At 41.9% G+C, this 14,274-nt stretch overlaps 3 protein-coding genes across 3 annotated transcripts; all 3 read left to right on the top strand.

The window, feature by feature from the left end:
• Positions 1–3: 3 nt before the first annotated feature.
• On the top strand, positions 4–2,833 carry snrpd1 (small nuclear ribonucleoprotein D1 polypeptide). Its single transcript, XM_077506746.1, has 4 exons — positions 4–170; positions 702–778; positions 2,154–2,345; positions 2,637–2,833. Exons 1-4 carry the CDS (start codon positions 46–48, stop codon positions 2,711–2,713), a joined length of 471 nt encoding a protein of 156 aa, XP_077362872.1. The 5' UTR covers positions 4–45; the 3' UTR covers positions 2,714–2,833.
• A 223-nt stretch (positions 2,834–3,056) lies between these two features.
• On the top strand, positions 3,057–7,483 carry LOC144007281 (gamma-glutamylcyclotransferase-like). The gene is made up of 4 exons (XM_077506745.1): positions 3,057–3,429; positions 4,205–4,350; positions 4,430–4,565; positions 5,049–7,483. Exons 1-4 carry the CDS (start codon positions 3,181–3,183, stop codon positions 5,172–5,174), a joined length of 657 nt encoding a protein of 218 aa, XP_077362871.1. The 5' UTR covers positions 3,057–3,180; the 3' UTR covers positions 5,175–7,483.
• A 287-nt stretch (positions 7,484–7,770) lies between these two features.
• On the top strand, positions 7,771–13,313 carry azin1b (antizyme inhibitor 1b). Its single transcript, XM_077506743.1, has 11 exons — positions 7,771–8,114; positions 9,213–9,356; positions 9,452–9,666; positions 9,748–9,921; positions 10,034–10,206; positions 10,289–10,502; positions 10,879–10,953; positions 11,500–11,665; positions 11,827–11,936; positions 12,150–12,370; positions 12,545–13,313. Exons 3-11 carry the CDS (start codon positions 9,562–9,564, stop codon positions 12,606–12,608), a joined length of 1,302 nt encoding a protein of 433 aa, XP_077362869.1. The 5' UTR covers positions 7,771–8,114; positions 9,213–9,356; positions 9,452–9,561; the 3' UTR covers positions 12,609–13,313.
• Positions 13,314–14,274: the final 961 nt, after the last annotated feature.

Below are 14,274 nucleotides of genomic sequence, written 5' to 3'. Positions count from 1 at the left end.
TGTGGCCAGGGAACATCTTTTAGTCGCTCATAAGTGACGTCACTGATGCGCTACTTGAACGTAAGGTCCACCATTAGCGGCCTGCTGGTTTCTCGCAAATCTAGCGCCGTAATTTTTTTGCAACCTCAACTTCGGTGTAGGAATTGTCGGGACACCATGAAACTAGTCAGGTAAGACGTTTGAAAAGCCATCCGCGTGTCTAATTAGGTGATGTTCGGCGTGTGAAACGAAGATTGGACGTCGGATGGAGTTGGATGGAATCGGGGAGAGGATTGTGTGTAGCTCTAGCTCGGCGGGAAGCGGCGGTCAGAATGAATGGAGACCCGTCAAGCTAAATCGTGGAAGCCCGCAGATATTTTTGTTCATGTGTCGACTTGGAAAATTTAACGTATGTGCTCTGTATACGTCATTACTTAGTTATTGCATGTCTGTGTTATTTACGGTGGAACGCTCCCATTCCTGGCGTTTTAGCCGTTGAACATGAGTTAGCTTAGCGTTTAGCGCCATATTAGTCCTAAGACAAACTCATTAAAATTTAGAAATACAGTAATACTCCTGTTCTATATAAATGGCGTTAGTCCAACGTTCTCGTAAGATGGCGTTTGCGTCTCAGTTTTGCTTAGAAGTTGTTCAAAATAGCCTACAGGCTAACAAAAATGGCTGAGTGATTAATATTGTTTATATATATGATCCCCTCCCAGATTTTTGATGAAACTGAGCCACGAGACGGTTACCATCGAGTTGAAGAACGGTACCCAAGTCCATGGCACCATCACAGGTGAAGTTAACCACTATATTATTAAAACTAAAGTACAGGGGAAAATTATTCAGTTTTCAAAGACAGACTAGCTCTATATTGAAAAATTGCATTTTGTTCCCCCCTCATCAGCACCACTTTTTAAACAGCTTCCAAAGGTGGAAGCATGTCACAGCTTACACTAACATGAATAACTTTTGCATAACTTTGAATGCAAAAGAGCTAGCAGGCTACTTTTCTTTTTTTTTTTTAAGCCCCATCTAATGTCAATAAGCAGCTGTTAAATGGGAAATATGAGCAGAACATTTTTTTTGTACGTTAAGACTCTAGATGGAGTTAATGGTACATTGAGGTTTAAAAACACTTCCGAGCTACAAATATTAATGCTATACCATGCACAAAAGATTCAGAAATCAGACAATATTAACTGTTGAAAGCCTGAAATGAGAGATTTTGGACAATTTTAAGTTAAAAAAAAAATCTCAAACTTATCAATTGATTATCAAACTACTGTTGTTGATTATTTAGATCAGTTTGTTGATTAATTTTGAGCTCTCGACTTGTATGTAGGATGTAAGGATATCCAAACGTCACAGTACGATATCACGATATGAAGCTCACGATACGATAATTATCACAATATTGTCGAGAGGTTGGCGATATTTAAAAGAAGGTCACAATATTGTAAAAAAAAAAAAAAAGAGAGAGAGAGCTCATACTGAAAACATTGAGTTCCTCCACATATTGACTCGCTTCACATATTACATTCCCCTTCATCTGACAATCACTGTAGATTTTAAACATAGAAGGGCCAAAACATCCACAATGAAAATTAAATTGCACAAAAAAAAACTAGCCACCAGATGGTGCTAGAACTGCACAAATGGAAATCAACCCGACTTCTTTTTTTTTTAACAGATGTTGCATTTAAATATCGTGAAAATTACGACGATATTGTGGCAATTTTAATATCACAATATCGCTCTTATCTTTACATCCCTACTCGTATGTCGTTTTGCTTATATTGTAACAAAGTACAAACAATTCCTGAAGTACAAATTTCACGTATTATAATATAATAATATTTCTGGCAGTTTTCGCTTTTTCTCCACTGCATTTCCTAAATAAAATAAATATTTGTACGCTCACACATTTCACCTAACCATATCTGTTACTGCAAAATCAAAGGTGCAAAAAAAAATACTTTAACGAAATGCTTGAACGCACAGCACTTGTACTACCTGTACACAGGGAGGCGCAATTTCCCGCATCACTGAAATCAACTAAATAAATGAAGCAATCAAAATCTAAACATTCACTATTTTATTTAATTTTTTAATTTTTTATTTGCATTTAATACCAGAAAATGGGGGGGAAATGTTACTTGGGCACGCAGGTGTGGACGTCAGCATGAACACGCACCTGAAGGCGGTGAAGATGACTCTGAAGAACCGCGAGCCAGCCCAGCTGGAGTCGCTGAGCATCCGCGGCAACAATATCCGTTACTTCATCTTGCCCGACAGCCTGCCGCTCGACACGCTGCTCGTTGACATCGAGCCCAAGGTCAAGTCCAAGAAGAGGGAAGCCGGTGAGGCGTGCTTTTCTTCCCCAAAATGTTTTTTTTTGTTGTCTTTTTTATACCTATTTTTATTTTTTACATGAAAGGCAACTATCTAATTTATTTATTTATTTTAAGTATCAAGGTCATCGGAAGCAATATTATATTTTAATTTTTCCTAGTTATCCGTTATCCATGTCCAGCAAAAAGCACGCACGATCCAGAGGAAAATCTTAACACGTTTTCCCGTTAATCATCCCGGTTAAATTTGAAAGTGCTTATTTAGGAGTGTGGTCCATGATCTGTGTTGCGTTTGCGCAGTGGCTGGACGAGGACGGGGCAGAGGCCGAGGACGTGGCAGAGGAAGGGGCCGAGGTCGTGGGGGTCCCAGGAGATGATCACCTTGCTGCCAAAACTGCTCGTCAATTCCTCTTCACTGTTTTTGTACAGGATGCTTTTTTTCTGTGATGTTTGTTTTTATTTTTCTTTAATTTGTACATTAAAATGTTCCTTGGTGAGAGGGTCTTGAGTATCTGTTGATGCCGCATTTCCACACTGGTAACAGTGTTACTATTTTTTTTCCATTAAAGTTGGCAGTTTCATACAAAAAGCTTATGAATGCACAAACAGTTGAACTGTGTTTTTTATTTTTTATTTTTTTTATTTTTTTTAAATGTGGAGTGTGTGTTGTTGTTTTTTACCATATGAGGCTCTTGCGTCACTAAACGCAGCAAAGCGTTTACGTTACGTTAGGACCGGATCCGGATGTAGACGATAATGACTAATCCTTCTTAACGGTAGGCTTCACGGGTGAACTGAAGTCTTCCTCTTGGCAAACTTTGTCAATATTTGACCCGTTAATGTGATGCATGTGAGGTTAGTAAGCAGACAGGCCGGTTATGGCTGCTTACGGCCAGTCGTAGCTAGCTGGCTCGCCATTAGCTTTACACTGACAAGCTGCAGCGACTCGGAGACGTTCAAAGACCACCATTTCCAAATGTCGCCTGGAGGAACCGGAACGTTCGCGTATTTCGCGTTCGGGAGCAACATGTTGAAGGAGAGAGTCCGCCTGAGGAATCCCTCTGCGACTTTCCTCGACACCGGTCGACTGAAGGTTATTAAAATTTATTTTTTTTTGTACTGTGCTTATTTTTTGTGAGCTTTATTTTGTATTCGCCTCCGAGAACGTGCGAAATTAACCGTTTTGTGATCATTTCTACCTTTTGTCAATCAAATGGCGACGTTTCGTCGACATAATCGTGTTAAAAAAAAACGTATCGGATCGCTTGCAGATGACGTCACGCTACAGGATTGTCCGGAAATTGTCCGTTTACAATTGTTTAAAATAGCAAAATTTATGGACTGAAATTGTAAAAACGTAAATAAACCTAAAAATATAAAAGCATGATACTTTAAGAGTGAAAACAAATGGATTGAAGCACCTTCGAGCTTGCCGGTGACGTCAGTACACCAGGTTGTTTCTTTTTTTGGCTGGTCACAAATCAATCACGATAAAAAACAGCCTTAATGATAATAGGAACACATTAACAATCTAAACTGTCGATATTTGTCACATCTGACACAATTATGTTGTGTATTTATCATTTAGTCAATATTATTTTATTATTTATTCAATATATTTTGCAATTATATTCTTAGGTTTACAATTTCAGTCCGTACATTTTTTTTAATTTAAAATACATCTTTAATATTTTCTTTCCAATGTTTGACGTCAACTGGATAATTTCCAGCCAATCCTGTAGCGGGACGTGTTCGGTTCGGCTCCCCTGATACGATCTGGCAGCCCGATCACATCTAGTACCGACACCGGCAATGACCAGAAGGAAGTCAAACTTATAACGGAAAATTTTACATGTATGTACGTTCAGGACTATCAGCTGGATTTTGGCATGTGGGGCAAAGACGCAGAGAACAACTGGCACGGCGCCGTGGCCACCATCCGAGAAAGTCCCGGTTCAGAGGTGTGGGGCGTCATCTGGACCGTGAGCCGAGACCACTTGGACTCCCTGGACCAGTCAGACCCTAACATGCATACGCGCACATCCGCACACGCGTATAAACAATGTCATGACATATCCCGTGTGTGTTTTCAGTCAGGAAGGAGTCAATGAGGGCATTTATTCCCCATTGGAGGTGAGAGTGGAGAGCAGCAACCACGGAGAGGTGTTGTGCAAGACGTACCAGATGAACAACTTCCACGCTCGTCCTACATCACCGCAGTACAAATATGTATGTGTTGGCATGTGTGTGAGTGTCATTTGTGTCAAAATGGGAGGTTATTTTTTAGTTCTTGAGTTGGATGAAGTTTTCCCAATTTTCTTTCAAAAATATTTACATATTTACATTTGTTGTTGCTGTTTTCTTATAAATATAATTTTCAAATGTTGTATACATATTAGTTTTCTTGATTAAGAAAATAAAATTACAGTTTTTAATCGAGAAATATTTTTAATTAAAAATATGTTTTTAATGTTCTTTACCCCTGCTTGGTTTCTGAATTTCTTGATTCTTAAAAATTTAAAATCCAAATTCTGTCAAAAAAATGTCAGTTTTCTAGACACAATAAAAATGATTTGAAAACTGTATGCAAAAAAAATGTACTACATTTGAATGAAAGAAAATGGCGAAAGATGACGTTTAAATTAATTTCACCTTGTTTTCAAAGATGTGATGTCACAGCTTTTAAAAAGACATTTTTGTCTGAACTTGAAGGTGGTGTGTTGGGGCGCCGAGCAGAACGGACTTCCCAAGGATTACGTCGACGGGCTGCAGGCGGTCCAAACCAACAACTACACGGGACCTTCCACCCTGGATCGCATCATAACGGATGCCAATTAGCAGTTAAGACGGTCTTTTCGAATCAATGTACGTAATGCCGCTTATGAGCTCTCCCAATGGAATAACGTTTTTTTTTTTTTTTTTTTTTATCCATCAAACAAAATGCTTCAATTGTTGTGTAGCTAGCTACTTTTATTTACTTGTACATACTGCAAGACTTACTTATTGTTTAATCCTAAAAAGTGAATTTACAAGTGAGCACAGGAAATAGTAACTTTTTTTGTTGTTTTTTTTTTTGAAAAGCTGGTTTAGTAAAAAGGGACACCTGTGGGGAAAACTTCAGAGCTGGCATCATTTTACAAATGTATACTATTTTAATAAATGCATTTCTGAAAATAATTATTGAATACTGTTTTGAAAAATATTTAATTAAAAGATTGTCTACTCTTAAAGAAATTGTATAAAACAGTAATTTAACTGATCGTTAATGAGTGAAACGGCTATCATCATAAAAAGGGAAATTAAGATTAATATTATTATTTATTTATTTTTGTATTTAAAGACCAGATGTTGGCATGTTACGATGTGGAGGAAAGTGACATTGAGACACTTCTAAGAACAATCTTAAAAATAGCATTTTGGGGATATTTATGCTTCTATCTGTGACTCATGACTCTTGCTGATTATTTGATCCAGATAAAGCGATATCTGCCTTGCAACTTGTCCAAGTGAAACTATAATCAATTAGGCGGCCGCTCCAGACTAATTATTCACACTACTTTGTTTATTTCATTTTCCTCAGGCTAAGATTTTTTATTTTTTTTTATTATTATTTGATCAGTACATGACCAAACCAGAGTAGTAAATTTTTACTGTATATCACTCAGCTGTGTTTTTTGCAGCTGCTGAAGCATCACAATCTGTAAACAAAAAGTGTGCAAACAGCAGATGGCTACACGTGGGCTATGTTTGATTAAAAAAAAAACAGTCTTGTCTTTACCCCCCGCAGGCCTTCCGAGCCTGAACTCCTGACCAGCGCCACGCATAATGAATTAAAACGAATCCTTTCCCTTTTCCCAGCGCTGAAATATGGCAACTGAAGTGGATGCGTGACCAGGACTAAATGGGGAAAACATTCCGTTAGAGGTTTAAATCCCCATGGGATTAAAAAAAGAAAAAAGAAAATATGAATGTTTTTCACCATAGTAACTGGAATCAATTGCTAATGTTAGCTGCTGCTATTTAGTCCGAGCACTTGGGTCCGATGTCAACATTCGCCGTAAGTTTGCACTGAACACTGGAGTCCACTTCTAATGTTCACCGCTAATTAGCCACAACACCAGAGTTCACTGCTAACATCAGCCACAACTCTAGAGTCGACTGCTAGCATTAGCCACAACTTAGCGTTCACTACTTTAGCTACTAGTTCGCCCAACAACTGAAGTCAATCGCTATATGTTTGTTGCTCCGAGTTAGCCAGAGCACTTTAACGCTAACGTAGCATTGCTCCCCCGAGTACAGGAGTCCACTTGTAATTGTTTTCCCCAGCTAGTTATCTGCCTATCAAAAGTAGACTTCTTTTAGCCAACGAGAAAGTGAGAAAACTCGTTTTTAAAAAAGGGGGGGTTGCCAATAAATTTGATGAAAGCTTTTATGAAGATTGCAGTCTGAGCCTGCAATGGATAATTTCCATTTGCATGATTGTCACTGGTGCACAAAACAAATGTGTTCAATTTGCACTAATTGTTTTTTTTTCTACAGACCTCATGAGAAATTTTCAAATTAAACCCGAAAAAAAAAAAAAAAGGCATCCCAGCAGCATGGTGGAGGGGAGAGTAGCGTTTACGTTATTACTGTTACTCAATTACATTGACCTAAATTCTATAATGGCATTTCTATCTATAGGTATCTTTTATTACTTGCAAAATCTATTTTAGTTCATCAAAGAGACTTGTATCACTGTTTTACCACAAGCAACATATTCAAAGAGACTCATTTATGTGAAACATGGTAGAAATCCCTATTTACCTTACCAATATACAAAGGACAGTTATGTACTGCGCCTTCATTTGTATATTCCAGCCTACAAGAACTTCAGTTGGAACTTCTGCATTTGCAAAACGGAAGTGTCTGGAATAAAAGCAGAAAGTCAAGCACAGCAATCTGTGATGTATGCACAGCACTGATTGATAAAGATGTAAGATGGCAAAACTCAAATTGGCAGAATTTGTCTGTTATTTAGTCATGAAAAAATAGTACTGTTTTAGAGTAATATTGTTGGCCAATATTTGAAGTTTCTTATTCCTATTTGACATTTATTGACATGCATGCACTACTTAAAGAGATAATAAATCATCGGTTGCTCACCAGTTACTCGTACTTGAGTTTTTTTTGTTTTTGCTTTTTTGTATTGACCAGTTCTACTCTAGTAATTATTTGGACGACCACTTTATACTGTTGATGTTAAATACAATTTGGGTTACTAATCTCGGGTGTACCCCTGCTTCTGTCGTCAAAACAGCGTTCAAAAGCAAAATTAATGAAAGAATGATAATGTGGGTGAATGTGTCCAAATGTTTGTGACGGGCCTGACGAAAACTCGCACAAAAGCGCTGCTCTGCCGTGAATGACAGCGGTGAGTGTCAACTGTCCATCCACCGGCATCGCCTCACCCCTTTGTCTTTGCGGAAATACATATTTGGTTCGGCCCGCTCGGAACGCTGAGCGCTGATTGGCCTGATGCGCGGACGAGGCAACGCCCATGAGCCGTTGCTGAACTTTTCCTACTTCGTGCCGCCTCCACTGCTGTAGTTCTCCTTCCACCGTCGAAGAGACAGGACGACGACAACGAGGACCGCACAACCCCCCCAACGACGGTTCGAAGAGCCATATGGCCACAACAGCCGCCGTTCTTTCTTTTAACGTGGGGCCCACTACTCTTTAAAAATTCCGCCGAAAAAGAGAAGACGATTTTCTAAAACCTCCTGGCCGTTATCTCACGTAAGTAGACCGCCAAGTGTGAGAGAATGTCTGTGGAGTTAACATGGCGGGCTGCTCTTTCCGTCTCCATTGCCCCAAACATGACAGCCCGATTCAATGAGGATTCCCGTTGACGCGAATGTAACGTGTAGTTCGAATATCTAAAAAGACCACCAAGCTAGTCTAACGTTACCGTTGAATATTTAGTATGTCGTATAGGTCGGCGGTGTTTTAAGGCTTTGCTGGGTTATTTATAACGTGAGCCGTTAACGTCAGCGTCTATGGCGGCACGCTCGACGGCGCCACAACATTAATATGACCCTTTTTCGCCAATAAATTCTCTATTTTTCCCTACACTGCCGCTTTACCAGACGATATAATGGATTCTATACACAACATTGGCGGCTTTGTAATGTTTCTTAACACGTATTCTGTTTTGGCGTCGCCATTGACTCGCTAATCTCGTTTGTCAAATTGTTTGGTGCGCATGCGCAGTTGCCTTTCCTTGGGAGGTGGCCATTTTAGTAGTTTAAAGTGCAGCCTTGTTCACAAGGCTGGAAAAGACAACAGTGGCTTGCCTGATTACAAACCCATTTTGATAAAATGGCACAGTGAGGGGAAAAAAACAAGTCTCCCTCTTTTATTAACATACATAGTGCTTTCACTGGGAGAAAAAGTTAATGTTTTAAAGCAAGAGAATAATTTAAACTTAAATCAATTAGTTGTTACAATTTTCTGTCCTGGGATTAATAAAGTATCTCCTAGTCAGAAGAAAAACAACAACAATGGAGTCTTATTGACTAACATTTATATCTCGTACAATCTTGAAAAGACTAATTGAACTTTTTCTTCCAAAGTTTTTTTCTTTTGAGGTTCAAAAGTGCCTTGTCACAGCTTTAAAAAAAATCCATTTTAGATTATGCTGACTTATATGAATGCTTCAGCACTTCGGCGATCATGCTTCACTGAGGCCACTCTTGGACATTTATAACTTAATTACACAAAGAACTGTTTTTTTGTTTTTTTTTGTACAATTTGCTTCCTCTTGGCCAGCATGCCCTCTCAATGGTACATTACTGGTTAAAGAAGGTTAATAAATAAAATTCTATGTCTGTGCAGGGCTCCCCCGTTTCTGCAGAGGTGTATGAGCGCTATCCGGAGGGCCTAGGGGCGGCTCTTTACCGGGAGCACTTCGACTTCAACGCTGAGCCGCCTTGGGATCCTAGCTGATAGCGGGACAGGTCCATCTCCCGACTTGTCCATGTGAGTCTGCCACGCGAGCATGTGGTATCTCCTGACCCTGAATCTCCCCAACATTCATCTAATGGTGTGTCTTTGTTTGCCTCCCCTCCACCCAGTTTGTTGCATAACCGGCAGGACCCCCCATTTGGCTCAGTCGTGACCCGCTCGCCGCCGACTCGCTCTCACTCGTTCTTTATGATTTTTGGCTCGCTGGAATACGGTTAAGATGAAAGGACTTGCCAACCGACCCGCCGGCTACATCGTTGAGCTGCTGGAGGGCGGCGCCACCCTCGACGACGTCATCGACGAGCGCATCTGCGAGCAGGCCCTGGTCGGTGGCGCACACACTGAGAATGTAAAATCGAGCACAGTTGATAAAGTTGTAATTTGTTGCTGCTGTTTGTGTTGACAGGCAGAGAAGAGCGCCTTCGTGGTGGGCGACCTGGGCGCTCTGATGCGTCAACACGTCCGCTGGAAGAGCGCCGTGCCACGGCTGCAGCCGTACTTCCCGCTCCGGTGCAACCGCAGCGCGGAGGTCCTCGAGGTGCTCGCCTCCCTGGGCCTCGGCTTCGTCTGTGCGAACAAAGTGAGCTCTTCATTTCATTAAAAGCGCACTCGGCTCATTAGTCGCCGACTTAGGCAAAGAGCTCAGCACTCATTTGGATGATTTTGTTGTAATCATGTTGCGTCACTCGCAGGCCGAAGTCAACCTGGCGCTGGAAAGCGGCGTGCCGCCCGACAATATCATCCTGTCGAGCGTCTGCAAGCAGCTGGCGCTCGTCAAGGCCGCCGCCAAGCACAACGTGCGCCACCTCGTCTGTGAGAACGAGGCCGAGCTGGCCAAGATCGCACGCCTCCACCCGCGCGCCAAGTAAGTCGAATGACCTTTTGCCTAATAGCAGAATTGAGTTTTAAATGTTGTAACTAATGGTACGTTTTATGTGGTCTTGCAGGTTGTTGCTGCAGCTGAGCACCGAGGCCCACGCGGCTGAGACCAGCGTGACCTTCGGGGCGACCCTGAAGAGCTGCCGCCATCTGCTGGAGGCGGCCAAAGCCCTCGGCGTGCAGGTGGTGGGCGTGACCTTCCACGTGCCAACCTCCTGCCAGGAACCGCAGCGGGCCTACGGCCACGCGCTTGCAGACGCCCGCTGTGTCTTCGACATGGCGGTGATTTGATTTTGTTACCCTGATTCCGAAATGCCGTCTGTTCATTTAAAAATTGTATGCTGTCTGTCTTTGGCTTCAGCTATTTGGGTCAGTGTTCCCAGTCCTCTTTTGGAGGACCTTTCCGTCAGTTTCACATCTCTCCATAGATGCCCACTTAAATTGTATCCATTTTGGAATAGGGACAAAATGTGGAAGAATTGTGACGTACCAGAAATACTTTCCTAGTAAACTCCGGAGAGTATTCAATGGTCATTTGACTTTTAAACTCATAATTTTGAGGGATAAAAAAGAAGTGAACAATTTCAACACTGCAGCTCGAGAGGTCGCAACTCTTCAGCTCTTTTGGGAGCTAACGTCTGTTTGTTGCTCCTTTTAGGCGGACCTGGGCTTCAACATGAACATCCTGGACATCGGCGCTGGATTCACCGGCTCAGACTTCCAACTTAAGCAGGTCCAACACCTTAAATGACATCTTGATTAATTCAGACTTTGACCTGCTGATTTGTGTCAGCAAGGACACCGATAAGACGTGTTTACTTGCTTTGTCACCTGTGTTTGTTTACTTCAGTGGAGAACGTGATGGCCATTTTAGCATGATTTGAGGTTGACACGGCCATTTTAGGTTCAATTTGGCAAGACAAGACACGGGAAGGTTAGTTTTGTTTGAAGAAAATTTGAAGCGAAGGGTTAACAAGTAGGATACAGACTTTTGAAATAACAAATTTGCTCAAATTACCTTTAATAACGTTCTCATGTTGTGTTCGTGTTATTAGTGATTGAGATGCACGTAAATATGTCATGCCTGGAATTTGAAACTTGGTCAGTTTTGTAATTTCTAAGAGACTTGCTTTTGAAATTTGGCCTAAAGATATCAAACGTGAACAGAGTACACATAGCAGATTGGTGAAGTTTTTAGCGTATGTAAATGAAACATGGCAGCAAAGTGGAAAATTTTGTCACAAGACTTTAAATACCCGCATTGTTGTTGTGTATGCAGGTGGAATCTGCCCTCAGCCCGCTGCTTGACACGTACTTCCCGCCGCTGTCCGGCGTGCACGTGCTGGCCCAGCCGGGCTCCTTCTACGTGGCGTCGGCCTTCAACCTGGCCGTCAACGTGATCGGCAAGGAGGTGGTGACCCGCCGATGGGATGGCTTGGCTCCAGGTGCGGTCCCCTTTAATCACTTGACTGCAAAATCTGGACGCGTGGCCGTTAAGCAATGCATGTTGCGCAATCATAATACATGGCCGACGCTCAAATTCCACGCGGGTGTCCTGTTGTGTTGTTGTTGGTCCTCATTTCCAACATCGTGCGTGTGTCATCAGGTGACGACGGCGAGGACGCCGAGTTCCAGTACTACATGAACGAGGGCGTTTATGGCCCGTTTGGCGTCAAGCTCCTCGGGAACGCCATCGCCGCCCCGGCAGTGCACAAGGTTTGACAGTCTGGATGAATCACCTGAAAGTGGGTTGGGTTTATGGGAGGATCTTGAGATTAACAATGTGTACTGACCCCTTTCACACCGGCATGTTTTGTACATGCAACTGACCTTCTTATCTAACCGGCAACAACAGCGGCCTTATTTGGAGCATGTTCCCATTTTGAATTTACAACAGTGTAAGTTAAATAATTACTGTTGTCCATGCAGCACGCGCTGTGCGCCGACGCCGCCGTCTATCCTAGCAGCCTGCGGGGCCCCACGCTGGACCAGCTGGACGTCGTGGTGGAGCGCTGCCTCCTGCCCGAACTCAGCGTGGGCGACTGGCTGCTCTTCTCCAACATGGGCGCCTGCGGCCTGGATGACCTCGCCGGGGACACGTGCGCCTCGCCGCAGCCGCCGGTATACTACGCTGCCACCTCCTCGGACTGGTAGGTGTTCTCGCGACGAGCTCTGGATTGTCGTCGGTCGCGTTTGATTTCAAGCAAACCCAAAATAAATCCACATTCAAATTATATATTTTATTTAAAAATAATTGTAATAATCAAATAAAAAGGTTAGTTTTTATTCCTGAATGTGAAGTAACGATTGGTTGTGGTCCGCAGGTACGAAATGCAGGAAGCGGGTGTGACGCTGGACGGCGCCGTCAAGACCTTCGCCCTCGTGTAGTACCTCTAAAATTCCCCCCTGGCCACCCCCAAGCGTCTCACTGTGGTCAACATTCCAGCCAGCCTTTTATTATGAAATAATCCCCTCCTCCCTTTGTTTATTTTTTATTTTTTGCCCTGCCATAGCAAATCAATCCTGCCCAAGTGATGTTATGCAACAAAATGGACGACTCTGAAGATGGAACCCTCCCCCAACCACCACACTAAACCAGCAGTGGGGGGGGGGGGGGGGGGGGGGGGGGTGGCACTCATTATTAAGATCATAATAATCCATTTTACAAAATTGCTAATGCTCTCTATTGTGTGTGTGTATGTGTGAAGAAGTTTGAAGAACGTGGACGTACCTCAGACCCCTAGCATAAAAAACAAAACAAAAAACTCATCCCCCTCCCCCCTTTTTATTTATTGGATCAAGTTGTCTGCTGTGATAACTTCTTCCTCACGTTGTTTGTTTTGGCTTCATATGTGCTGTGACTTGTCGTTTGTCACCTGAAAATGGCCACCAAGTCATCCACTGGCCCATTTGTACAGCTAGCTCCACCATATTAAAGACGCAACCCGTGTTGCAATAAACAACTAATGTATTCATGACTTGCTGTCGAAAAGCACTAATGGACCACACCCTGTTTTTGTTTGTTTTTGAATGTAAATTGTTTGTGAAAGTAATGAAACTGATTAATTTAATACATTTCTGACTGAAATCATTCATCCTGAGTCAGCGTGATTGATTTGCAGTTGGTATTTCATGTAAATGCCACATTTTTGTAATGCAATAAATACTCGTTAATTTTAATGTTTGCTATTCAACACAGAAGTTGTCATGGTATGAATTTTGTAAAATGTGCTGAGGTTTGTGTAAATGTGAAAGTTACTGTTTTTTGCTGATACAAATTTTTTTTGGAAGTGGCTTTGGGATTGTAGCTAGCTCGCCTTATTCTTTGGTCAAATGGTCAGGTTAAAAGTTCTTAAGCTTATGTTGGAAGTGATGAGGTTTGTGATGTTGGGTTAAAATATTTTTGCTATGCCAAATATGTTGAGGGTCGTGCAGTGCAAAAATTGACATTTATGTTAAAACATGTTGAAAGTTAAAAGTACTAAATGTGCAATAGTAGCTGGAAAGTTATTTAAAATTGTTAGTGAAACTTGTAAATTTTAAATTTTTAAATCTTTTGCAAACCTTGAGTAAATTTGACGGTAGTTATAAGTTTAGGTTTGCGTAAATATGCAAGTTGTGATTTTTGCGAAAAATGTAAGTTTTTTTTTTTAGGTTTATTTAGGAATGTGCTATTTTCGTAAATGCAAAATTAGCCATACTTCTAAAATATATATTTTTATGTTCATATATGTAAATGGCGTATTTTTTTTATTTTTATTTTTTTGCGATAATAGCTAGCCTCAATTTTTGGCTGCACTCGTTTGCAATGCTGCTTTCCGCCACTGTGCGCTCATTTGCGCCTAGCAAAATGGGAGACTGCATGTGATTGGCTACTAAAAGTGGCATGATGTGACGTCACATGGAAAAAGGGTCCGCCCATTTAGCTCACTTTACCGGCCTCCCATTGGACAGGCTCAGCCATGTACCACGTGATCAATAGCGACGGCCCCCATAGCCACGCCCCTTACATCAAGCTAGCACCTTTAACCCACAAAACCAATTAGCCAATCAG

The sequence above is a fragment of the Festucalex cinctus genome, chromosome 19 (assembly GCF_051991245.1).
Source record: "Festucalex cinctus isolate MCC-2025b chromosome 19, RoL_Fcin_1.0, whole genome shotgun sequence".
Classification (NCBI taxonomy): domain Eukaryota; kingdom Metazoa; phylum Chordata; class Actinopteri; order Syngnathiformes; family Syngnathidae; genus Festucalex; species Festucalex cinctus.
The sequence above is the reverse complement of the archived record's forward strand: the minus strand, read 5'-3'. Positions and strand labels throughout refer to the sequence as shown.